Raw genomic sequence first — 26628 nt, forward strand, 5'->3', positions numbered from 1 at the left:
ACCCCATTTCCCTTCCTCCCCCCTCCCCCACCTCATTCTTTATTCCTGCTGAATATTTATTTGTCTGCGAAAACACTGTTGTCAAAACAACTTTATCTTGGGTGGGAACTTGTCCTTAAAACAACAGATCAGTACACAGTATCCCGTTCAAGTATGAACGACCTGATGCTGTTTGAATTGTCACTCATACGTCCAACGATTTGGAATCTATGGTACTTGAAACATATCTTTCATACCATCACATGCTCTTCAAAGCACACACAATAGTTAATCACAGTTGATTTAAGAAAAAAAAAAGTTGATAATCTTCGCGTAAAAAATTGAATTTGTTTTCTAACTGAATCTCTGCCCTGGATTTAGCATTTTATCGTGTGCCACATTATCATCTCAATCAAATGATAATGAAAAGAAAGAAAAGAATGGAATAAAGTACACACATGCACAAACACACACATTTGTATTTATCTTTCTCAATGTTTACATATATGTATATGTATATATATGTGTGTATATATATATATGTGTATGTATATATATATGAATATACATATAATATATATATATATGTATATATTTGTGTGTGTGTGTGTATGTGTGTGTTTGCTATTCCTACTCTGTTCTGCACACTGTTATCACACTCAACCTTCTTTAGCTACATTTACTTTAACATTTCTCTATCACTATCTCATCTCTCCTCTTTCTGTGCAAAATTAATGTTTGCCTTTGTTTTGATTTTTTTGTAGGTGGCGGTTCATTTTCCCACTTCAGTCTTATACCAATCTACTGGTTTGATAGATTGTAAAGGGTTATGCGTTGTGCATCATCTGTTGTCCTATTTCCACAAAATCAAACTTTGCTCTATGTCCAGATCTTCCTTAGATCATCATGGCATATAATACGAGACATGTGCTATCATAAAGTATCTACATTTAATATTCATGTGTGCAAATCATTGTGGTGTGCTCTCTGATTGCATTAGCTCTACTTGAGAAAAATCTGAATTACATGAAAGAAAAATAAACCCACTATAATTTCAATCAGAAGAAACCGATAACTTTGCAGACAGAAAATAAATGTGAAACAGATGGAAAGATCACATACGACATCACATATGATCAATGCCCCCTGTAAAGTACTACATTGCTACTTTCTAAACATAACAATAATGATGATGATAATAATAATAATAATAATAATAATAATAATAATAATAATAATAATAATAATAACAATAACAACAATAATAATAATAATAATAATAATAATAATAATAATAATAATAATAATAACAACAATAATAATAATAATAATAATAATAATAATAATAATAATAACAATAATAACAATAACATTAACAAATAACACTCATATAGTGCTTAATACAGACATTTCTTAGCGCATTAATATGGAAAAAATATCAAATCTCAAACACAGACTACTTCTGCTGCCTTATTGGCAAGAAAGTTAATATCGAATGGTGAAAAAAAAATGACTGACAAAGACTTCATTTTATGTGTAACCATCAAGGGACATCCTCTCCCCTCCCCCTCTCTCTATCTCCATTTCTGTATCTCCCCCCCCCCCCCAAAAAAAAAAAAAAAAAAATACTTCAGTTCACCTGATGGTTCCACATCCTATCTTGGTATTGATTACTGTAACTGCAAGCTCCTCTGCAAATCATAATAAACATTCTCAATTTGATTAGGGCAGCTTATGTTTTTGCAAACTTTTAACTGCATCCGAAATTGATGATGCTATGCTTCTTCCAAAAATCCTTCCTAAGCTTTACATATTCCCCAAGAATGATGACCACTTCAAAATCTGGATTTGCGAAATATTTTAATTACTATGGGTACCCTTACCCACATCAAAGATTGCACTCTGAAAATAAGCAAAGTATTACATGTGTCATAACATCTCTCTGATAACACACTCATCAATTTTTTCAATCCTGTTTCCCTTCTATTTTTTTCTTTCTATACCACTCTCTCCTCCCCCCGCCCTTGTTAATAAATTCTTCTCTCACACATAATATTTTCACATGCAATCTCTCTGAGTCTTCATCTTTCTTTCTATGTCTCTAATGGTATAGTTCTATCATCTTTGCTTATCAATTCTTTCTATCACTTCTTCCTTCCTTCTTTCTCTCAATTTCTACTCTTCGTTATGTATTCATCTCTTCCCCATTTTCCTCTGTCTCACATCATCTGACCAAGTTTTCTTGCTTAACCCTTCCGATGCTTCACTCGCCAATTGGCAAACACACTGGAGTTGCTTTCTTCGCTGATTTGCATAGATGTCTTCATGGAAACTAACTGAGCAGAGACTAACTAATGCCCCCCATCTATTTTGTGTTACTAAGGCCTTCGTATTGAACCGTGGCACAGTGCTAAACCAGAACGGGCCCCACTTACTTTACAATTCAGATGTGCTTGGATGGATACTGAATGCTGATGAAAAAATAAAGACAAAAACAAAAAACACACACAACAACAACGACTTGGTATACAAAACTAAGTGAGTAGGCACATAAAGGGCTAATTATTTTACTTATCTGTAATGACTTACATTTTGACTTTTAGAAAAACACAGAAGTGACTGGTGCTAAAAGTGAGAGATGAGCTGTCATTCTCAATCACAGTTAATTGCTTTTTTTTTTCAGAAGTATTAAAAAAAAACCTGCGCAACAAGAATTCTAAAGTGTATTTGCTCCGTCATTCACACCAATTAGCATTCAAAAACTGCGCTGTTTTATCATCACTGCCCATTCGGTGTAATGGAGGAGTTCTCAAATCAAGTTGAATCATGATTATTTCACAGAGCATCACCAAAGATATTAGCATTCTATCCTCATGTGCGATAATGAAACATCCCATTCAATGAAAATAGAAGACAACCACAGACTTTAAATGACCTACAGAAACCCTTAAGACACAATTATGAAGCAGAACTTCTAACCTCAGAGGAGAGAGAGAGGAGGAGGAAGATAAGAAAATAGACAAGATCTGACATATCATTGAGATAAAGGTGGCATAAGAAGAGTGAGGTTGGAGTTTGCTCTCAAAATTAGATTACAGTTGCTAAGCTCTCCCAGTCTCCCGCATCTCACCTGGATAGATGATGCCTTGGGTGACTCATAGTTCATATCGCCGTGGCGACGGTCATCCTATTTCTCCATCCCCTTCATCCTTCAGTATTTCAAGAACACTGTTCATAATCTTTGCAGTATGCTAACAAAAATAATAATCACAATAAATTATTTCAAGAAGAAAGATAAGTGGGGCAAATCTCCTCATCTCCCCCTTCCCCCCCCCCAAAAAAAAAAAATATATATATATATATCCTTGGCTGATGGCTCTATAACAGCATTGTACAGCTCATACTGCTTCCAAATTAATCATTCGGGGGAAAAAACAATATTCATCTTTCTCTCATTCTTTTTTTTTTTAAATTCTATATGAATGCATTTCCAGTTGAATCTTGATGGAAATGATAGTTGGAATTTTACACCTTAATTCAATTTGTTGGTAGTTAACCCATTGAGGACGAGTCCTAAGTATACTCGGGCAGGTGTCTATGGGAAATGCGTGTTGTAGCAAAATCAAACCGTCCTCAACGGGTTAATGAGTATAATGAAAAAAATACTACCTCATAAGCATTTAAAGATAAAATAATCTCGTATTTTTAATGCTGTTCTGTGAGAAAAAGATGTTTTCATTGACACCAAAAGCTACATTTGACTTATTACAGAAAAGAAATGATAAATATCAACATCTACAAAACTTTGATCTATAGACAAATACAATTCTGATTCTCAAGCATTATAATACCAATCCTCTGTCACCTGCCTCCACAAATCTCTCTTCATTTTTTTTTTTCTAAATTCTTCTTACTTTACTTGAAGATACCTCATTTTTTCTCTTTTCTTGCTCTGCCCCCCCCCCAACACTTCCCCAAGAGCTTATATTGTTAATACCTTAACCCAGATATGTATCAAGTTAATCTAATTGCAAAAGTGGGGGGAAAAGGGAAAAAGTAATTGGACTATGATATATTTTTTTTTCTCTCTCTCTTCAGCTTAACCAGTGTCACCTCAACCTCCATCCCTAATGAGAAAGAGACGAGAAAGCACCAGGTGAAGAAACAGAGCCATTTTGTCTCCTCACACTTCAGGTGTCGCCAGGCATCATACAGAAATTTGTTTTGGGGACGTCATTTTGGACAAAAAAAAAAGAAAAGAAAAGAGGATCACATTTTCTCCAGTGATTTAGGAGTGCAGAATGAGATGGTGAGACCAGAGACAGAAAGAGAGAAAAGAGGGAGAGAGAGAGTATATGAGCATGAGAGGGAAAATCAAGAAAGAGGTGGAAAAATGGGGACAGACAGAGAAAAAAAAAAAGAATAGAGAAAGAAAGAGAGAATATATCATGAAAAAAAGAAAGATAAAGGAGAGAGAAATAAAATAGGTATGTTTGTGTGTGTGTGTGTGTGTGTGTGTGTAATATATCATTAAAAATAAGGGAGAAAGAGGAAATATATATATGTGTGTGTGCGTATGTATAAAGAAAAAGGAACGAGGCATAAATAAGTAAGAAAAGAGGGATACAAAGAAAGAAGATGATGTGTGTACACTACCATCATGGAAGAGAGGGGGAATTATGTGTATAAATTGGAATGAGAAAGAGAGTGGGTGAGAATATAGCTGTCTGTGTGGGCATAAGATAGAGAGAGGGAGACTGAAGAGATAGAGGAAGAAGGAGAGTTGGTGTTTGTGCAAGAAAGAGAATGAGAGATAGGCAAACTCTATATGTATGTGCGGGCATTATAGAAGTAAATGAGATGGAGAGAAAGAAAGAATGGGGAGAAGAGAAAATGTGAGGATGGAAGGAGATAAATAGAGAAAGAGAAAGAGAAAGATAAGACAAATGAGAAAAAGACAAGAAAAAGTAATATAAAAGATATATAGGGAGAGATAGACAGAAAATGAGAGAGAGAAAGTTTACATGCATGTGTGTGTGTGTGTGTGTGTGTGTGTGTGTGTGTTTGTGTGTGTGTGTGTGTGTGTGTGTTTGAGTCAACAAATGTAATCAGCAAATCTGTATTTGTCAATATGAATCATACATGTATGTGTTCTAATCTGCATTAAGCTTACTGGTCCCCTTCTAAAGCCAGTCTCACATTTCATATGCCATATCTTCGTTTTCACAAGTAATAACATAGACTTATTCACACAGAACATACAAACATACAGTTTGTAAAGCATACATTTGTATAGCACCTAGTCAATCTGTACAGTCTGTCCATATACACACAATAGTCCCACGTCCACGGGATATTATCATTCATGGACAGTTTGCAGCGTTGGCTATACAACAAACATTTTGGAAGGTATTGGATACTAAACACACCGGTTTCCTGATGAATGAAACCCCAAGCCTGATGATGATGAATTTCACCTAGAGAGTCATCTTTGTCAGATTACAAACTGTTCTTTCATGTCTTGTCATATTCTCTCAAATTTAAATAACAAAACATACTAAATGAACCCAGAACATTTGATAACTTTCACATGGAAAAAATTGCACCGAAGATTTTATTTTTGGCCATTTGTCTTTTGTGTGTGTGTGTGTGTGTGTGTGTGTGTGTGTGTGTGTGTGTGTGTGTGTGTGTTTATTTTTTTGTTTTTGTTTTGTTTGGGGGTTTTTTTAAGCCACAACTGGAAAACAGGATTCCCATCTGAAGAATGTAATTATTCAGAGGTGAGTGATTTGCTATATAACAGGAACAGACGATGCATGATTAGACCAAGTGTGATTCTATTCTATATCAGAAGATAAGTCAGTTAGATTAAATGAAAGTTGTTTAAACACATCTGGAGAGAATTACGTAGATGGGAACTTTCGAAACATTAGGAATTCCCATGTGGGCATCTGTTAACGACCATTAAAGTGATGCACACATCCCCTCACAAAATTGATCATATATACGTATGATACTTTCCTTTCTTTACTAAATCTAGCCAACTATTTAACTATCTCTACATACATGCAAATCAACATACACAGATACCCTTTACTGATATATGTATACTATACAAATACCCTTTACTGATATATATATATACTATACAAATCCACATGTACTAGCAAAGCTAGCAGCCTCGGCCACTCCTTCTGCTCAGGGTCTTTTAAAGTGTCCTTAATTTCCCCATCACGAAGGCTAGAGGAGCACAGATATGCCGGACAAAGATTGGCAACACGGGCCCCTCCTCTCTTGCCCCGGCGGTGCGTGCTCGGAAGTCCCCCGGCTTCTCCGGCAGGCGTGCCGTCACAAAGGACATGACGCATTGTTTACATGTGTATGAAGCCCTCTTTTCTGCTGTGTCGAATTTGGGGTTAAATGAAAAACGAGAAACACAATCCCCCCAGCTCTCAAGGTGAATGCACCTTGGATCGCTTGAAATAATCATATTTACTATCACAAAAATGAGGGGTGGCTGGGTCTCTTCCCCCCCCCCCACCCCACCCCCAACGGAACACTCGTATCGAGATCCCCACGCGTCTTTTGTTCGGCGGTGATCGAGTCTGATGTGCAGAGCCGTGAAGGCCGAAGTCTCCCGTCCGTCCTTGTTTGACCACCGTCTTTTTACTGTGACCATCTTTGTGTTGATGGGCTCTCCGTGTACTCGCGAGAAAAATGGGACTGCGCAAACTTTGCGCGCGACTCTGGCAGGGGGGCGCGAGGCCCGTGGATATTAGTTTACACAGATGCGTAATTCATTCTGCTCAAACGTATAGGGAATGTTTCCTTCAGAACTATGAACCCACAGAAGAGTACCGGCCGCCCAGTCGAGAATGGATGAGATTAAAATGGATGCTCAAATATCCTACCCCTCCATCTCACATTTCTTCATCCTCTCCAATTTATCCCCCCATTTCTTCACCTTTTCTTTCAATTTTCACACTTTTCCCCGCTCCAAACAACCAACATTTGTCATGTTTTCATATTCTGTCTCTTTACGTTCTTCCAACAATTACTCTTTAGCTTTAATAGAAGATGCATTTCACTCCATCCTTGCTGTCCATAACGGCTGAATAAACGAAATGATTTTAAAAATGAATAACAGATTATCATCACTCACAAATCTAATTGCCTTGATCAGATGGGCTCATCAGTTAACAACTTGAAGGCGGTGTGGTATAGCGGATAAGACTCATGATTTTGCAATAAAGGTTCCCTGTTCAAGTCTCACAAGGTGCTTACAAGTTTGTACGTCCTTGGATGAGATGTTTTTACCCATGATGTCCCTCATGACCAAGGTGTGAGAGTTGGTTCCGAGCAATGCCTCGGGTAATAAAAATGGCACGCCCTTTGGGAGAACAGGGTTAACACTTTAAAGACTAACTGGGTAAATAGATCATACATCATCATTTTTGTTATCATCACTATCAGTTTATTATTGCTTTGCTATTTTCATTATTATCATTATCATTATCAAATTATTAACATCTTTATTATTATTATCATCATCATCATAACTATTGTTGTTATCATTACTATCATCATCATCATTATTATTATCACTGTCATTATGGTCTGATTACTGCATACGCTGAATATTACGCAGGGTTTTAATTTTTGCGAATTTCACAAGTCGGGTGCTATTCACAAATTTAAAAACACAAAGATATCAACTCTGATCCAAACATGATTGTGACAAGCATGCATACCATGTACATTTTTCCTTTCAGTCCCCTGCTCCACAAGAGCCGAATTTAACCACTCGTGAAATTGTTTGAAGTCCTGATTAGCGAAAATAAAGACTTGCTAAATATATGGCGTACATACAGTATAATCAGGCAAGTGATCACATTATCACTGAATTCCCTCTTTAATCTTAGACCACATCTCCGGCAACATTGTGATGTCCTGTTCATTTACTGATAACTGACTGTTCAGTATTTCACCTTACGACTGTGCATCACAGCCAGAAGCCCCTGTCTGCTATCATTATCTAAATATCAATAGACAGCTCAGAAATAATCTAATTATTACTCAGAGTTAATCCATTTAGAGGGACATTGGTTTTCAGACTTGACGCCACGGGCCATTAGATGCCTACTTAAAATGCTTGGGGGGTAGTTTTGGCAATGAAACTGATTACCGACTGTTGTTGTTGTTTTAAAGAACAAAAGAAGAGAAGATTACGGACTGCAAATATGAGTACACAGGGAAAATTACACACTGTACCATATGCCCCATATATTTCACAGGCATAGTAGCTTACAAATCAGGATGCATTGACAATTCCATTAAATTTTTTTTACCCCTCTGAGAAGTGGTTAAATTCATGTTGCGGAACTAGAGTGCAAGGATAGGGAGTATCATTTTTTTCTTTCCAAAGAAGGAAACTTCGCCATTCCAAGATTTGGAGTTAACATACATATTGTTTGATTTACAGGAGGCAGTATTTGGGCATTTTGCCCCTTAATATACGAATCGACACATAAAATTCAGTAAGACTAAACCACTGTAAGAGACATAGCATATCGGTACTCACACAACCAGCTGTTGTTACTACAAACAAAATCTTTACTAATGTTGTTGCTGGTTTTTCGAAACAGTGCTCACGCCTTTAATTCAAAGTGCATAATAGCCAGTTACAAGGAATTACTCGGCTAAGTTTATTGAAAGTAATTGGATGTCGTGTACCATTTATGACTTGTGAGGAAGGGAGGGGGATTTTTTGGAGGGTTGAGGCGACTTATGCGGTATCGAGAAAAAGTCTGAGCCCAGTTAGAGCACCCGCACTCCCTCGGAGCCGCAATCGGCCAAGCGAGGGAGCTCCACCACAAATTAACTTGCGACCCAATTAGTCATTAACATGCCGGCCGCATGCTCACACTGATAAATCATTAATGCTGCAAAAGGTCGGTCGGGTAATGTGGATTCTACTCGGCCGTGATACTGAATGACATCATAGGGATGCACCAGTCACAAATGATAATGCTTGTCTCACGCTCACTATTTTCTGGGTTTTTTTTTTTTAGTTCAATTGTAGCAGCTTTGATATTTCCATGCAGTTTTCTTTGTATTCATCATCAATCATATCACGGCTGATTGTGAAAAGTCATGATCACACATGTACAAGTACACGCCAGAATAACTTTGAGATGTAATAAGCCACGACAATGTGCCCCTTTAATTGTCAAAAAGACAGAAAAAAAAATTCAATTCAACCTCAAAAACATTCTCTGGCAAACCCTCCTATAACCACAGAGTTCTTTGGGAACACATAATCATTCCTATGATCAATGACTTATGAATTGTAAGAGGATTACTGCTTGTATAAAAGAAGGCCTTTAACCCCCTGACGACTTGTATCTAAGATTACTATTGTGGGTTCACATGGGAGTCTCTTGCCTTTGGCCATGAAAAGGTTAAAGGCACTGCCATGCTCCCAACTTGAAATATCTGAGCTAGAAGGTCCTAAACATATACTATGGTAACCAGAATTTCCAATATTGTGCAAAGATAAAGCTGTATAAATTACAAAAAACGTAGTGGGACTACAGTGCTGAATGCTTCAAAAAGTGGAAAACTGTGAGTGACCAGATTTACCATACTCGACATTTCCCATATAGAAGCAGTATCATTTATAGATTTCTTGATAGTGACAGAATCATTTTCAAACTGTTTGTATGCTAGAGTGTTTCTCCACACATTTGAGCGTCATCACAAAGCTCAATTGTTGAGTTCTGAAATTGAGCTATCACAAATTTAAACAATGTCATTATTGTGTCTAATATAAATTTTGTTGCAGTTGTCTTCAGATTTTTTTTTCCTTACATACAACTGTATATGATGAATAAAGACCATCAACCAGTTTTCAAGGAACCTTGATTTGGAGTCTTACTACTACAAAATAATGTTCATCCCATTTTCCCCAGTGAAATCAGCCAGTAGCAGGCCATCTCAGATTCACAAAAGTTTGCAGAGTTGCAGAGACTCCAACCCAAAGCACCTTCTGATCTGGAGATTCTCCCGCCTGAAACCCCTAGCAAACAGGAGCCTCCAAGTTGATGTGTGCAAAGCGCAAAGTTCCCAGGGTTCTAGATGCTCTCTGGTCCTATATAAGGCTTATTTTTTGCAACATACAATAGCAATAAGTAAGAAATCCTTTCAAACGGGAGACACAGAGCCAGGGTGGGAGAAATTAAATCTCAAACGGGAGAACGGGAGATTTTGCAAAAATGGGTTTTCGGCGGGAGATCTCCCGTCGAAAACGGGAGAGTTGGAGTCTCTGGAGTTGGATGATAGTCCATCTTCACAAGCAGACACTGATCCTCGGAATGTAAACAACACCGCAACCGCTTGTTGTGAGAATTTAAGAATTAAAAAAAGAAAAGAAAAGAATGATGGAGAAGGAAAAAAATTAGGAACTGCAGGCTTCGTCTCATCAGGGGAGTCTGTTTGACGTGAATGTTGGATGTTTTGGAGTAACAGGATCCTGCGACGGAGTCCTCTACGGTGACCTCGTGGTCTCTTACACAAGATATTGCCCGATTTTCAAATTCTGTCATATTCATGGCAAATTGTTCTGATCGATATGAGAATGGAGTTCTATATCTAATATGCTGAAGCATTTGTCATATGATGGCAAATGAGCACACAATCATGCAAGGCAGGCTGAAATCTTGTGCTACATGATTTCCATGATACAAATTGAACTACATGTGCATTGTAAGAGTGTCTTCTTGTGCGATCAGTTCACTGAACTTCATTTTTATGATTTCAGTTATGCACCACTGTAAAGTTCTTCACACTCTTAGTTCGCCAGAATTCACAAATGAAGTTTAAATTTAGTCCATGGTTTATGCAAAATTACTTCTGTGTATTTAAAATGTGAGTTACAGAATGCGTCATATGCCAACAGACACCAAATAATAACCGCGCCCCGATACTCTCATGCAAAAGGCATGCCCATTTTGCACCTGTTTTTACAGTTTATAGACTAAATTTACATCATGGATTTGATTTAAACTACACATGTACCTTTGTATCTCTGGGCCTAAAACCTGAAGGTAATGTGTTTTTATGTTATCTATTTCCAAAAATCTACCGGATATTTGACAAGATATGCAGCACAGGTAACAAGCTCCTGATTTGTGAACAAATGATTTATAAGACATGTCTTGTTTTGCTGCTGAAATCACCCAATCTGATATTTTTTTCAGCTTTAATGCCAGTGATTTAATCATGACAGCATGTTTGACTTTGAATCTCTGTGTGAACCCAAACAATAATCTCTCTAGATGGCAAGCATATTTTCTTGATAAATGTCTCATAATCTCACAACTACTACTATTACTAGTCATGATGATGATGATCATAATAATAATAATAATAATGATGATAATGATAATAATAATAATAACAACAACAATAATACATACATACATATATACATACATACATCAATAACAATGATGATAATGATTTACACAATCCTTTGCCCTGGCGAATCATACTTATGAAGGTGAACATGACTTGCAAACTTGTTAGGATGGTCATATATCGAAAGAATTCACACTGCTAGCTTTCATTAGCTTGACTGAAGAATCTCCTAGTGCTCCATTCATATCTTTTTTTTTTCTTTCATTTTTTTTGGGACAAATCTATCACTTCATCATGTCATGGTGGGACAATCATGTACCTATCATCATGTTCCGTCATGTTTTTTCTTGTTTCGTAATGTCCTTTCATGTTTGATGAGTATGAACCATAACAGGAAGCATGACTTCATAATGTTGAAAACAGTTCACCTTTCTGCAACATGAAGTTATGTACAGGCTGATGAAAGACAAAACCGTAAATATCCAGGGGTGATACCTGTTACGGGGTTAACATTCACCCCCTTATCCTGGATGGATGGATGCTTTGCTGGCTAAAATTTGATACGACAAAAACACCCTGGATGAGTCAAAGACAACATATCAATTTAACGCTAAACGCAGCTTTCACACCAAGAAAAAAAAAATAACCCCTTGATTAAAACTAACAACATGGAGAACGATCCAACCTTAGTCATCCTAGATTATTTCTCCCAGCCTAAGAATACACAATGATATCATCGCAGCACAGATATTTATTCTGCATCCTCGCTTGCGGCAAGGCTTTCTGTTGACAAGCACATGTCTGGATCTTCCCTACAGAGGGCTCACTTCCACAAATACTACCTCTGTGTTCCATGAATTTGCTGCTGTTAACAGACGTACAGTGGTCAGGTTCGACTGAGCGCACTGCAGCTGTATATAGATGCCCAGAACACTGGAAGCATTCATTTTTTCTTCATTATTTCCTGTAAGCTTTTACAGAAACAAACACATGACTTTTTGAATACAGTTGAACCTCTCTTATCCGGCCTCCCTTTATCCGGATCTCTCTATTATTATACGGACGCAATCTCGCCGTGATTTTTTTTTAATAATAATTACGGGAGGAAAGGGGGATTCCCAACTCCTTGAGAACTCCTACACAAACACACATGAATTACATATTACTTCCAACATTAACATACACCTCTATTTTGGGGTCTGTTACTGAGTGTAACAATGAAAAGGTTGCAGTATACACATTACTACATGTGGTCTACAAAAGTACAATGAGCTACATCAGTACATGTGTATGTATATGTACATGTATAAAGCATTGAGTCTCCCTTATCCGGCCAAATCCCTTATCCGGATGAGCCCTGGTCCCGACTTGTCCGGATACGAGAGGTTCAACTGTAATTACAAAAGTTCTTATTGCTTTTCATCCTCATGATTACATTACTCTGGTTTCAGGAGAAGCTAACAGCAAGTAGAAATAATTTCTGGATACACTGCCCAAAATTCAGACTGACTTTATTAGATATACATGCATCTTATGATTTCATAATATCAAAGGAGGCTTTGTCAAACACTGCTGATACCTTCCGGATCTCGCAATCTCTGTGTTGCCATAAAACTTGTTCTGTTCTCCCCCCCCCCCCCCAAAGAATATATATGTAAGATATGGTTGAATCATAAAACTACAAAATGGTATAATCTCTATCTCTCTCTAAAAAAAAAAAAAATAGAATAACAATGAAATAAAATAAAATGTTTAGAGAACCTGCTTTTCTCTTTCATAAACTGTACTGCTTTAACAATGTAAACATATTTTTTTTTTCCTGCTGCTCTGCTTCTTATGATTATATGCTTTCTTCGCATGAATTCACTCAAATTGAAAGTGAAAACTGTAGGGGTTTTTTTTTGCCTTTTAGTTACCAGTTATTTTGTTTCTTTATTATCATCATCAGATGGCATAAATGATATTATTAACCAGTTATTGACTGGTTATCTGTCTCAATAATGAACAGTTAGTGAAAAAGTTGTTTGCATTGCTTGATTTATGGGTGAAAAATATGATGCCAGAAATTGAAGCCAGAAGATGGATTTAACACCTTGACTGTCAAGCAAATGACTGCATCCAATTACAGCTAACAGAAGGGAGGGAGGTGGTGTGAGGGTGCTGACGACTACATTCTGAGATGTATCAAGGTATAAGGAGCATGGCAAAAACAATATTTGTCTGGAGAAAGAATGCCGCGGGGCAAGGAAAATGTATCACTGCCCTTGAAAGATTTGATGAGATTCCATCCACAGTGTTCTGTTTATCGGGAAGAGTGGTGACTGCTCCTAAATATTTACACTGTCATGGCCTGCTGCACGGTGTCTGCTATAACAAGTCCAGATACAACAACCCAACAGCAGCAGACACTTCTGAACGTTTGTGTCTGCTGCCCTCTACTGGTGACTGTGCATGCAAACAGTACTACCTTGCATCACGAACTCAAAAGTGACTTTGATCACATATTACGTTTCAAATCCTCGTTCACTGACCTTTTGCATTCTTTTGATTTCATTGCTAAGAGCAAACTATTAACCTCAAAGCTTATCTCCACTCTTACAGTGGTGTTAAAAGCTCACTTTGTACACACAGCTGACTTAAGCTTACAGTTAGATGAGTTTGCATCATTCTCATTTTCTTTCTGTTCCAATGTTCACAGGAAACCACAGTAACTCATCTGTTGTAAAGTCTTACCAAACACAGCAAAAGCTGTTTTCATCTCGTCATAAAACGAAGACAGTTGCTGCCAAACAATGCCGAGAATGATGTTGCAAAAACCACCCTGGCATGACTGTGCACAAATCCATACAAAGAAAGATACAACCCTTTACATGGTCATCAATTCTTTGCAGTAACTTGCCAATCAATTAAGACATCATTTCGATTATCACTAACTCCATCCCCCATCCTGACAGGGCAGGATGAATCTACATATATGTGGGCATAACATGACACCGCAGTGTCATGCATGGGGGCCAAGATTATGTAATATGTGCTCATATAAATATAAAAGAAATTAAATACATCCATTATCATTAGTGGCAATTAATTGCACAAACATCTCAAAAAACGAAAGTCATAGGATGTGGTGATACACAGACAAAGCATAGCGAAGGAATGTGGCTTTCAGCAGGGAGGGGGAAAAAACAGAAGGGACAAGATTGTGATGTGATATGGAGATCTTCCATATAGTGACTGAGAACTTGTTTGTAAACATGCTTAAGAAACACATTTCATGTTAGTTGATGAGATCATATGTCTGGCAGAAAATTTGAATCGTGCTTCCGCACGATGTTTTTGAAGCACACTTGGCCACACTTGGGTCAGGTGTAGCTTAAACTCTCTTTATGTCAGTGTACTTGTCAGAATACTGAGAGTTATATTTTGATTGACAGGAAATGAGGTTTGCGACACAGATGCTGTATGGAATGCCCACTGGAAGAAGACCCATCCTATTGTCTGAACACTTCTTGACTCTTAACCCGTTCCATACTAAATTCTGAAATACCCATAGACTTAATATGCTGGCCACCACGTTCCCGTACGGAACGAGTTAATGTAATTTGAAACATGATTCAGAAACATGATTGCAAATTAGTTATCTTGCCAGTGTGAAACCCCTGGTGGTCATCACGAGAACAGGTGCCCCAGCAAACAGTGAACAGGGACAACATTGGAGATGAGCTGCTATCTCCCTGCAGTATCATCGTCATCACTTCCTATGACGGATTGTTCTATTTCCATGACGATTCATCGCGGACGTGTCATCCAGCGACGGAGAGATAATTCAATCAATATATTCTGCGGCAATATTTCATCCAGCGCCAGAGGGGCGAATCGATTTGCGATCTTTGCACTCAAGAGGAGTAAAATCTTCTTCATACTGACTCAACGGTATGATCTGAATGACATTTAATTCTTACATGACATATTCAGAATCTCCTGTATCAAAGTTGTTCTCATTTATCCAAAGTAAGGAATATTGCTTGACATGGGAATTCATGCTCCCAAATGGAAGTCTGTTCAGTAAAATCAAGTTTTTCCATTTTCTCTAGGGGATGAAAATGCAGACAAGAACTTACACAAAGTGGCCTATTTCTTGCTCAGTAAACATAAAATCCAGCAATTAGGCCATTTTCCGGATAGCCTGCTTTTTTGTTGTTTTTGGTTGTTTAACCACAGTATACTCCGGTAGTTGTCAATGGGAAAATGTGTGTTATATCAAAATCAGCATGTACAGAAAAGAGAAATGGGTTTCACAGAAGCAAACATCAAACTTTTATTGTGACCCAAGCTACTCAGGTTTTGAGTGGTGGCAAAGTAATGTACAAAATGCATTTCAAATATTACTTTCTTATGGTACAATATTTGTCTGTGATAGCATAGAGTGCTACTTTCATGTCAAGTAATGACAAAACAGCAATTTCTCAGGGAATTTTCTTGGAAATCAGGGCTACTTCAATACAGGCAAAGAGCTCACATCACCATCTGTTCAAATCATCAACAACATTAGCAAAAACAATTTGACCAGGGTAACCTCAAGTCCCTCTCAGGCAAGCAAAATTTTACAGGCTTCAAGTCTGAAAAATAACATTTACTTAAAGATACAACATACTTTCTTTCTCCCTACTTTTCCAACATCAATGTCTTAATAGTTAAAGTCCTGCAAACTTTCACTGTTCTGTTGTTGCTATTTTTATCTATCTTTGTATCTCATTCAGACAAACTCCCATTCATCATCTTCAACGCACTCAAAACAAACTGCCCTCATGCCAAAATCACAAAAGTCACCAAAGTCAAAATTCCCCCCCCCCCCCCATCAGACACAGTCATGCTTTCATATTCAAACCCAAGTATTGTACTTGACACCCTCATTTCCAGCACCACTGCACCACTGCAAAAAAATCAGCACAACATTGAAAACAAAACTTGGACACAAGATACGAGTGCTGGACCCTGATTGGCTGAAAGTCATATTCTCCCTGATTACTTGGTATGGTCTCTGACATGACGTTCCATGCAGTAGCACTCTTGAGAGCAGATCATTGATCAATCAATAATCCAGTGTTGCTGGACTTGTGTCCAAAGTTTTTAGTGTTATTTAGTCATCCCGTATGCTAAATCATGATTGGCTAAAAGTTGTATTTCCCCTCCCTTTAGAATTTACCACTTGATACACATATTGACTTTCTACGCAGTAGCACTCAAAGTAGATCATGGCTCAATGACTGTTGGGCAATGTAACACCACCCTCCCAAGCTCTGATGGAAACACCCACATGAACAGATGACCAATCAGATCACTCCAAATGCAGTTATTAAAGTTAGTGGTGAGATGTTACCTTCTTGTGTTTTGCCGCTCCTCCACCACCTGCCTGTTCAGCTCTTCTATCTGGAGCGCCATTTGCTCCTAGAAACAATGGACAAAATACAGAAATAGAGAAATGCAGGGTTAAATCCTGATAAGGCATACCATATAAATGTAATGAATAAAATAAAAACAAAAACAAAGGCATGTCAGGGTCAACTGCACTATAGTGCATTTACTTAGTAATGGTTACCTATAGGCCTAAGCAGTAGAGGAGCATAAGGATGTAGAAAGCACCACCCTGACTCTGAGTGGCTTTAAGGGTTTTTTGCACTCTGATTAAATGCTCAAGGCCATTTATACCAAAGCAAAAAGACTGAAAATACATATACCATAGAAGAAGAAGATGAAAAAGGAGATATGAAAGTCTGTCTTCAAATAGGCGTGTCTTCATCAGCCCGAAATTTCAAAATAGCGCGCTATCTTGCGGTTACCAAACTAGTCCGATGTCAAGATAGCGCGCTATTTGTGTAGTGAAGATGCAAATAGCGCGCTATTTGATCGGGAAAATTTCCCCCAAAATCTTGGTCTAGTTCGTGAGTTAGCGCGCTAATTCGTGAAATAGCACGCTATTTTGGGTGAGTCTCCATCAGCCCGAAATTTTCTCGATCCCTCCACGTACTTTTCTGGTTAGCCAGCTGGCTATGGAAAGCGCATGTACAAGCTAGTGATTGTGTACAGTACATACACGCACGGTGTATTCAAGGATCACATGTGTGTACTAGGCCTACACTGTTGTTGGCATCTTTAAAACCAGGGAGGTGATACCTCTCACCTCCCTCTTATATCTCAGTGCCCTGCATGCTGGCTGTTGTTTGTACTTCTTCTAATGGTCCACTCTACCTAAGCTGAAGATTCTTGCAGATTGTGTGTATTTTGGACTTGTTTAAGCATTGCAAATCATTAATTTCATTTAAGATATCTCACTGGACAGAAGAAAGAGTAGCGTTATTGATATCCCTTTGGAGAGAATATGCTGTACTGCTCACTTTCCTGGTTTTATTATCATACATACAGTGATACAGGAGATTTTGCGCGGGGAAATCCACTTTCGAACCGCGAGCAAAGCAGAGTAATGATGCAAAGTGCGCATGCGTCAATTTTTGGGCTAATTTCCCCAAGCGGGCTGTTCGAGCTGATGAAGACGCACATTCATTGTATCGGGCTATTTTCCAAGACCGCAAAATTTCCCGCTAGTTTGAACTTCGGGCTGATGAAGACACCCCTAATGATAAGTAAATACCAGTATGATAAATAAATGTATGCAAGTGTATTGAAACTATGCATGTGGTGTTTATATTAAACCTAAAAAAATGCTACACTGATGTAATCAAGTTTTCCCTCTATTTTGTAGCAATTCACAACAACTTTTCATCCTTCATGTGAATTTTATACATGAATTGTAACCTTCCCTTAAACTGTTGAGGACAGTTTGATTTTACTACAACCTGTATTTCCCATAGATGCTTGAGTATACTCGGGACTCATCCTCAACGGGTTAATTATGAAAAGAAGATAATCATGTCCAAAGTTAAAAACAGGAAATAATATTCAAATTGGCCGTAATGTGTTGATGCGCCCACAGAACTGTCAATCACTGAAAACCAATGACAACTTTTGCATAATTAACATTTCCTAGTTTGATTTACATCAAATCCCTCTTGCCATCACTAAAATAAAGTTCACAAACAGGATGAAAGTTCATCAAATGTGATACTTGGCATGACGTTGTTACAGAACGTTCTTCCTTCATGCAAACCTTCAAGAGCTAGGATACTATATTTAGATCAACACACAAGTGAGTTTTTTGTCACAGCATCAGAAATTCCTTATGCGAACAAATATTTTCATTTGCAAAGTCCATTCATATTCATGTTTAAATGAAGATGAATAACATGTCTACATGTGAAGGTTCATGACACGCTGTCAAAAATCAGACAAACAAACAAACAAACAAGAAAAAATAAAACATAACCCATTTTCATTTCCAAATTTTCTTTGGCTTGATCATTTTCTTTTTGTTCATGGTAAATTCTTACTCAATTACATTCTTGTTCATAATGTTGTCTTTCAATAAATGATACGAATGATACCTCTGCTAAAAGAAACTTATGACATAACATAACATTCCCATTATATTCTAACCTGAATGCAAAAAAAAAAAAATCAAGAAATAAATATCAATAAAAATAGAGAATTATATTGGTAACACAGTTTTTATTCATAAGAAGTTGTTCCACAAATTTGACAGTCTATTGCTCAAAATGGAACCTTCCATGTCTCAATATTAGTTGTGTAGTGGCAAAATAAAGGATAAGATATAAAGAATTCCCTACATTCTTGTTCTTTCTTTTAATTTACACTGATCCTTGACTTGTTACTGACATGGGGGTTATATTATTTTCAATGCCTGCTGTAAGAAGCAAAAACAGAGCTCTTTCAATATTATATGCTAGAAAAATGGTCACGAAAATTGTGGAATTCTCTTCATATATGTCTTTATTGTTGTATCACTTTGACATCATAAAATCTTTAGCCTATCCATCTTGTGCTGATAAAATATAAAGTTGGATAAAACTTGAATACAAAAATTAATAACTCTTAGGCAGACTGACTAAACACAACCTTCATTTAAGTGTTCTGCTAGTATTTCTGCATTTACCTAATCTAAATGTAAGTTTGGGTGGATTTCTCATATTTTTTCTTCTTTTCTATGTTGCTGCCCTATGTAAATCATGCGTGGAACATGATTTTTCACTTCTACATTATGTATTTAAAATGATACAGCATATATCTGAGTTATAAAAGGCAACTGGCTCTTCATTGAAGTCATGGAATGAAAAAATACATTCTAAGAATTCATTCTTAGCATTTATTCATTTATCTATTTATTTATTCATTCATTTATTTTCTTCTTTTTTTTTACTGTGAGTACTGAAACTCCCAACCATAAGAGAAAGAGGGGAAATACAAAAAAAAAGCAAAAAAAAAACAAACAAACAAACACTCCAGCCTAAGAGAGTTCTGCTGAACTTCCACTTAGTTTTGGAGCAGTTGCTTAGCAACACCCAAAGTGATTTCCACATTTTCTATTAAATTATCATGCATTTTCCAATCAAGTGTAAATGGCTGCAACTACAGTGGTAGCAATCTAATAGTTAATTGAATTTTGCATCCAACTAAATCTGACACTTGAGTAAAAAGCACTTTGGCTTGATGGTCTTGAAATCCCCCGAGCATATTAAGGGGGGTTAAATGGTTTCAATCTTGGGTAAGAGATTTGCCAATGAGTTCAGGGGGAAAGGAGTGGGGGTGGGGGGCTAGGGTTAAGTAAAATACAGCTGACCGCTGGGGTCATGTTACCCAATTAATGACATGCATCCTGCCCACTGGTGATATGATTAGCATAAATATATCACCTTCAAGTGCCCCCGGGGTGAAAACCATGGCTTGTTATTCAATCATGATATTAACGGTCACAAATTACATTTCACTCGCAGTTACGGTATACTATGAAGAGACTTACTCCTGGGATGCATTGTATGAAGCGTTTTGGTTGGCTATTTCTTCTTTGCTCTCAGCCAATCAGATGCAAGGATTTCAGTAGCTTAAAACAGTTTGTCAGAAAAAAATATCAGACCAAAATGCTTCATGAAATGCACCCCCCTGAATGCATGCACTTTTCTCATTCATTCCTTTCCCTTTCTTTTTGCCTGCCCTTCTCTTTCTTCCTTTCTTCTCCACCTCCTCCTTCTTCTTCTCCCCTCTCTTTCATAAACCATTTATCCTTGCTTTGCTCTCCATCCTTCTGTCACTCCTCTCTCTCCTCTCTCTCTTGTCTCTATCTCTTCTTTGCATCTCTCTCTCTCCACGCCATCTCTCTTCCCTATTTCTCTTCTATGTTTTTCTTTTCTCTTTCTCATCCTTCTGCACAATAAGCCCATTCATATGCAAGAACGATCGATTTTGGATCCTATCTCAAAACAAAGTCTATTTCATTCCCAACAGTTCACATATAGATATAAACAAATAACGATAGCAATTGTGTAGCAAGCAAAGCATTTCAAATGTCTGAGTTGCGCATATGCCGAAATAATGACAGAAGTATGACAAATTGCATTATGGAATTCAAAAAGTCTTTTTTTTTTTGCATCCTGTTCATAATAATTGTGCAAAGTGAATCAGCACAAAGCTTTACGAAAAAACAACAACAACAAAAACACAAGATTGCCTGATCATTTTGCATCACCATGCAGATCAAGAGAGTTGGCAATATCATATGTGCTATTTGGTGCTACATGTAACTCTACCATAAACAAATGATACAGTATGTCATTCTCATTTGCTTTCAAAAGGCTAATGTGCATTATAGACAGTCACAATTATCAAACTTCTGAACCACTTGGCTGAAAGCTATGTACATGCAGAAGAACCGAATGTACGTGTAGCACATCGCTGCACACGCGGTGTAAACAGTGGGCTGCCCATGCCTTGGGGCCTATAGTAGTGACAGCGAACATTACAAACAGCTACCACAGACAATTCAAGTGAAAGTGCTTTCTCAAAGTAGTTTGACTCCCCCATACAACATCACCCAGGATAACTTCTGTCATCAGGAACATGTGGGGTGTTCCATCCCGAGGTTTTGAGAGGATTACAAGCCACTGTATCTGGATTTGTAACCTCCCTCTCTCTATAATTAATATCATTTCAATTCTTTAGATGGAACATTTTATATGCTACCTTCCCAATCAGTCATCATTTTTATCACGTAACAATGGGAGCTCTTCCTAAAAGGTGATAAAACGCTGAAATTAAAGCATATAAGAGGTGACCACAAAGATCATCTTAATGTAATGTGAAATCTTTGTTGAGTCTTACCTATGGAAAGGCTGCATGTGGTACGCAGTACAGATGAGACTACACTATCGATCCAACATGAAAGGTATATTGCTGAAATTGGTCAAACAAAAATCATCCAAAGCTCTGATGGAAGGGCTCTGAAGAATAGCAACTAATCTTCTCAGCGTGTGAAGACACTTGAATGTCTAGTCTCACGCATGACACACATTTTTTTTTTTTAAGTTCCTCTCCCTTGGTATAAAACCTTGAATCTGAATGCTAGCACCGTACTTTCTCACAGAATCTAACCTCACACCCTTGCCCCGTTTCCTGATCTTTAAAGCTGAAAAAAAAAATGATAACAATCCTCATTTTGTTTGTTAACGAGAACAATACCACTCCCCAACTACAGCACACCACATGGCACAGACAGAGCAAATTTTCTGGGGGGTTGGCCCAGAACAAACGGAAACTGGAAAGGAAGCAAGTTAACCATGAAAGGGGACAGGGTCTATAAAAATGTGTACCTGTGGGAATGTAAAGTCTGGCATTAAAGTGGCACGGGGGATTTCCGATGGAACTATGTCTAACATGAGCACGATAGCATGGACACTGTGTCAATAAGCAGGCATTTTTTCTTCTTTCTCCGTACACATATGATATTATGATGTAATGCATTTTTTATGCATGACTGGATTTTCTATAGTCCAAAGAGCGAACAGTTTAAAGCTTGCAGGACAGACATCAGCCTACGGAGTGTGATTGGTTTTCATGGATTTTTGCAAGATGCACAAAAATACATAGACAAGAGACACAGTGTGTGTGTGTGTGTATATGTGTGTGTTTACATTGTATGTATTAATATGTGTATGATTGCATGGATGATCTTCACATTCATGTGAGACGTTGAATTGTTGAATAGAAGTCAATCATTACTTTAAGATTTAAAAACCAGAGCTAATCAGAATCCAATCATACATTGTAAATTTACATAGAAAATATAGAAAGAATGTATTTTGATAACATCAACAATAAAAGACAGCACACACAGAGAGTTATGTGACCTCTGTGTGACCCATGCATTTTTTTTTTCTTCCAGTAAGTCTGGAATTAGAGAATTGAGAATCAGGTTTGCTAGAGGCTTCCATGGAAATTTTGGGATGGTCAGGGGAGATTTATCCTAGCTTATTAAAAGTGGAATATTGTTTATTATATACCTCAAATATAGATTCCTCTCATCTGATTGGTTAAAAGTGGAGTCATGAAAATAGCTGTGCCCCATTTTTGATCAAAATGACGTCATGATTTACTGTGCCCGGGGCATAGAATCAACAGTGCCCTGTAAATAGGTTTGGAGACAGTCGCAACTCCGTACACATAGATCACTCATATGTACGCACCAATGATACGACCGCCGCGCTGTCGATCAGCGTTGATTACGAGTGCTGTAAAAGAGACTAGAATCTATATTTTCGGTATCTATATTTCGGAATCTATATTTTCGGTATATAAAACAAATAATGACAGCTTGATATTCGGGGCAAAGTTAAAATTATGTAGGTCCTCGGTGATGTGAAAACCATAACTATGCCCTCAGCTACGCTTTGGGCATAGTTAGGGTTTTCACATCACCGAGGGCCCATAATTTTAACTGTGCCCCTCATAGCAGTCATTATTTGTATATTGTAAAGAAGGGGCAGCATCTTTAAGAATGTGAACTCTGTGTTTCATACAGTCAATACTGACAACGCATCAACAGTTGTACATTTGCATTTTTTTTTCTTTCTTATCGCATCGTGTTCTGAGACAGGATGGCATCCCACCTTCCTCTCAGCTAATTGACGATGAATTTCTAGGAAATAGCGCAATACTACACCATGTTCAGAAACACATACACGGCTCACTGTTCCTCATGCTATCATTTCTTGGGAACACATTAAAAACCTTAAAATGCCCAAACTTTCTCATTTAGATCCAATTCCAATGAAAACATTTACTAAAGAGAATGGTTTCTTCACTACCACTGTCCATGGGAAATTACATACATGGTTAAATCCATTCATTTAGTTTTTCATTCTTTCCTCTTTAAAGCATTTAGCATTTATTTCTAACCCTACATATTTTTTTTTTTTAAAACTCCACATCATCTTCTACTATTCTAAAAGAAAACATTGTTTAATACTGTTTCTACTTCAGTGGAACTCAGTGTATTCATTTTTCCATACTTTCTCTTTCTCAGATTTTTCACAGATAGGAACAAGTTTTGGAATAAAACCTTTTTTTTTTTCTTTCCAGGATTAAAATAGTATAGGATTGTTTCTATCAAATAAGAACAGTTGAACGGGGAAAGGGATATGGGCAAAATAATTTAGTTAAGATTCAAATTTCACTTCTAAGCACAAGGACAACGTGACATTTTAAACTTGCGGCACATATAGTGTACTCCAGTGTTTGCAAAGTGTTAAGCACATAGATGAAGGTTTATGGATATTGGATGAGTTGTCAATAGGATCGTTGGGCCCTTAGTCCCACTAAATGCCAATTAAAGGTAGTGCTCTTCCTTATGGGTGATTCATTTCACTCAATTATAGGATTTGGGCCCAGAGACGAAAAGGCACATAAAACTCCCTATTAGCCACATGCTAGGTTGAGTCGGTAGCGATCTCATTTGGGGAGTAATTAGCTTCATTTAACTAATCATGATCGTTTCGCCGTCTGGAGGAACGTGGGGCTCCGAAAATAGGGACGCAATCTGATTTGCCGGGTGCTAAATCACTCTGATTCTGAGGAAACAGCAAGCGGGAGGATGTGGAATGCATGGGGGATATGTCGTCGCGTGGTTGTAGGCGAGTGTTTTAGGTGCGATAAACCTAAGGTAAGTCTTTAGTCTATGGCTGGCATTTCCGTGCAAAGGAATTTGGGATCGTAATTGTTGACAAAAAGCTAAAAGTCACTGGGACATTTATCTCTCACAAACACACATACACATACACACATACCAGAAATGAGGCACATTTCTTTTCTGCTTTCACATCATTCTTTTCTCGAATCAAAATTCTATTCACTGACTACCCCAAAAAAAGGACATTTATAATCATCTGTTATAATAGGGTCTCAAATAATACATGTACAAGAGCAGGCAAATTTCAGGAAAGAAAATTCCTTTCAAAAAATGAAATACAATCTAGATTATTTAAATAATCAGCTCATGTATTAAAGGCAGACATGCAATTGTCCTACATAATACATTCTGAGAGTGCTTCTTTTTTAAATAAACAATTCTGGTTATGCTCCTTTTAGAATGTCTTTTTAGGTTTATGAGTGCCAAAAGTGCATATAGGACTCTTGACAGTTAACCATTTGAGGCAAGATCCAGCTTTTTCAGGGTAAATACATGTAATTTATGTTTTTGACCAAAACTGTAGCCAGGGCAGTCACAAATAATTCTTTTATTTCCATTTTTGCTCTTTTAAAAATGAGGTTATAACGGAATTCTAATTATAGGAGATCAAAATACAGTGCAGAGAATGACAAGGCAGTATTACAGCCATGCCTTTCCTGTAGCCAAAGCTAGCATTTCCTACCAGACAAAAAACATAACCCTTGGAAGGGAGAGGGAAGGCTTACTTCCTTTTTTTTAGTGAAGGAATAAAACTTATAATCACCCTGAAGTTAGCACCAGAGTATCGATGGGTCAACAAGGGTTACATAAAAGATTTCAAGTTTATACCTTCACACAAGTGCAATGTGCACAAATGACCAATGCAACACTTGAAGGGTTTGTTTGCAAAAACCGATAAGTCCATTTTTGAAGATTTTGAAGTACGATCTCTGTCATAAAGTACAAAATAATACATTTTAAATGATATATTGGTCACTACATATAAAGGTATATTTTTGAAGTTATGGTCAAAAGGAGCAAAATTTTCTTATTATTCTCTTTATTTTTCTTGACCTTTAATCGCAAATATCTCCATTTGGCAAATATGGACTTATCGGTTTTTTGCAAACAAACTCTTCACTTTCAAATGTTCTACTCGAGTTATGACTCAATACTATTTTTTTTTTTTTTTTTTGTCAAGGTAACTGAAAAAAAAAAGGCTTTCGATACATAATTCATTAACTGAGTGACTGGCATTCGCATACAAAGTGTCAAATAAAGGACAAAGTACATTTGATATAGGTCATATTAAGTGTCACCTGGGACCAATATGTGTATATAGGGTAGCAGTGGGGACAGGGAGGAATACTTTGTGCAGTTGAAAGAAGAATTGCACAGAATTCAACAATATCCAATGTTTAACACGCTCCATGTTGATCACATATGTCCTTTTTTTTTTCATTCTGTTTTTGTTTATTGTTAGTTTGTTTTTTCCTGAACAACACACTTCAGATGCAATTGGCACAAAAGACCAAAACATGTGAATACTGAAGTTCACATTGGAGTTGATTTATTTCACTGGATATTTCACAAGACGGGCTTGACAAGTGGCGTGCAGGATAATACAGTTAATGTTATCCTAGAAAGAACTGACTCTCATTCCCATTCCACAATATTACAAAAAGAAATGTGATGAAAGTGACAGCACAGTCATGAGGAGAAATCAGCTATTTCATATTACTAACATTATACCATAATATCACAGGCTGATGTTGGATCACTATAGATCATATACATTTGCTTCTTTTTTTTTTTGGGGGGGGGGGTGAGGGGGAACAAAGTAGTGGTAATTCACCCCAGCATAAAGTGCACTAATTGGCCCCCTAAGAATTCTACAACTGTTGTATTAATAACTTCCTGATGTGCTCCTGTGCACACCCCACCCGCCCCACCCCCTCCCCAACCTCTAACTACACCCCTTGTTGGTGAATCACACAAAATACTCGGCAAACTGCCTTGTGCTTGTTTCAGGTGGTGTTTGCCTGAACACACACATTGGTCTGAGGCTTGGATGCAGTCCAGACTTGATAATTACACATGCT

The 26628-nt window shown here is 37.4% G+C and overlaps 1 protein-coding gene across 1 annotated transcript in view; it reads right to left on the minus strand.

Moving 5' to 3' along the window:
• Positions 1-26628, minus strand: part of LOC140245015 (uncharacterized) — a 352187-nt gene that overhangs the window by 199802 nt on the left and 125757 nt on the right. The window contains exon 3 of the mRNA XM_072324605.1: positions 16778-16845. Within this exon, the coding sequence (XP_072180706.1) occupies positions 16778-16845 (68 nt within the window). The remainder of the gene's footprint in view (positions 1-16777; positions 16846-26628) is intronic.

Source organism: Diadema setosum, chromosome 22 (assembly GCF_964275005.1).
Source record: "Diadema setosum chromosome 22, eeDiaSeto1, whole genome shotgun sequence".
NCBI classification, from domain to species: domain Eukaryota; kingdom Metazoa; phylum Echinodermata; class Echinoidea; order Diadematoida; family Diadematidae; genus Diadema; species Diadema setosum.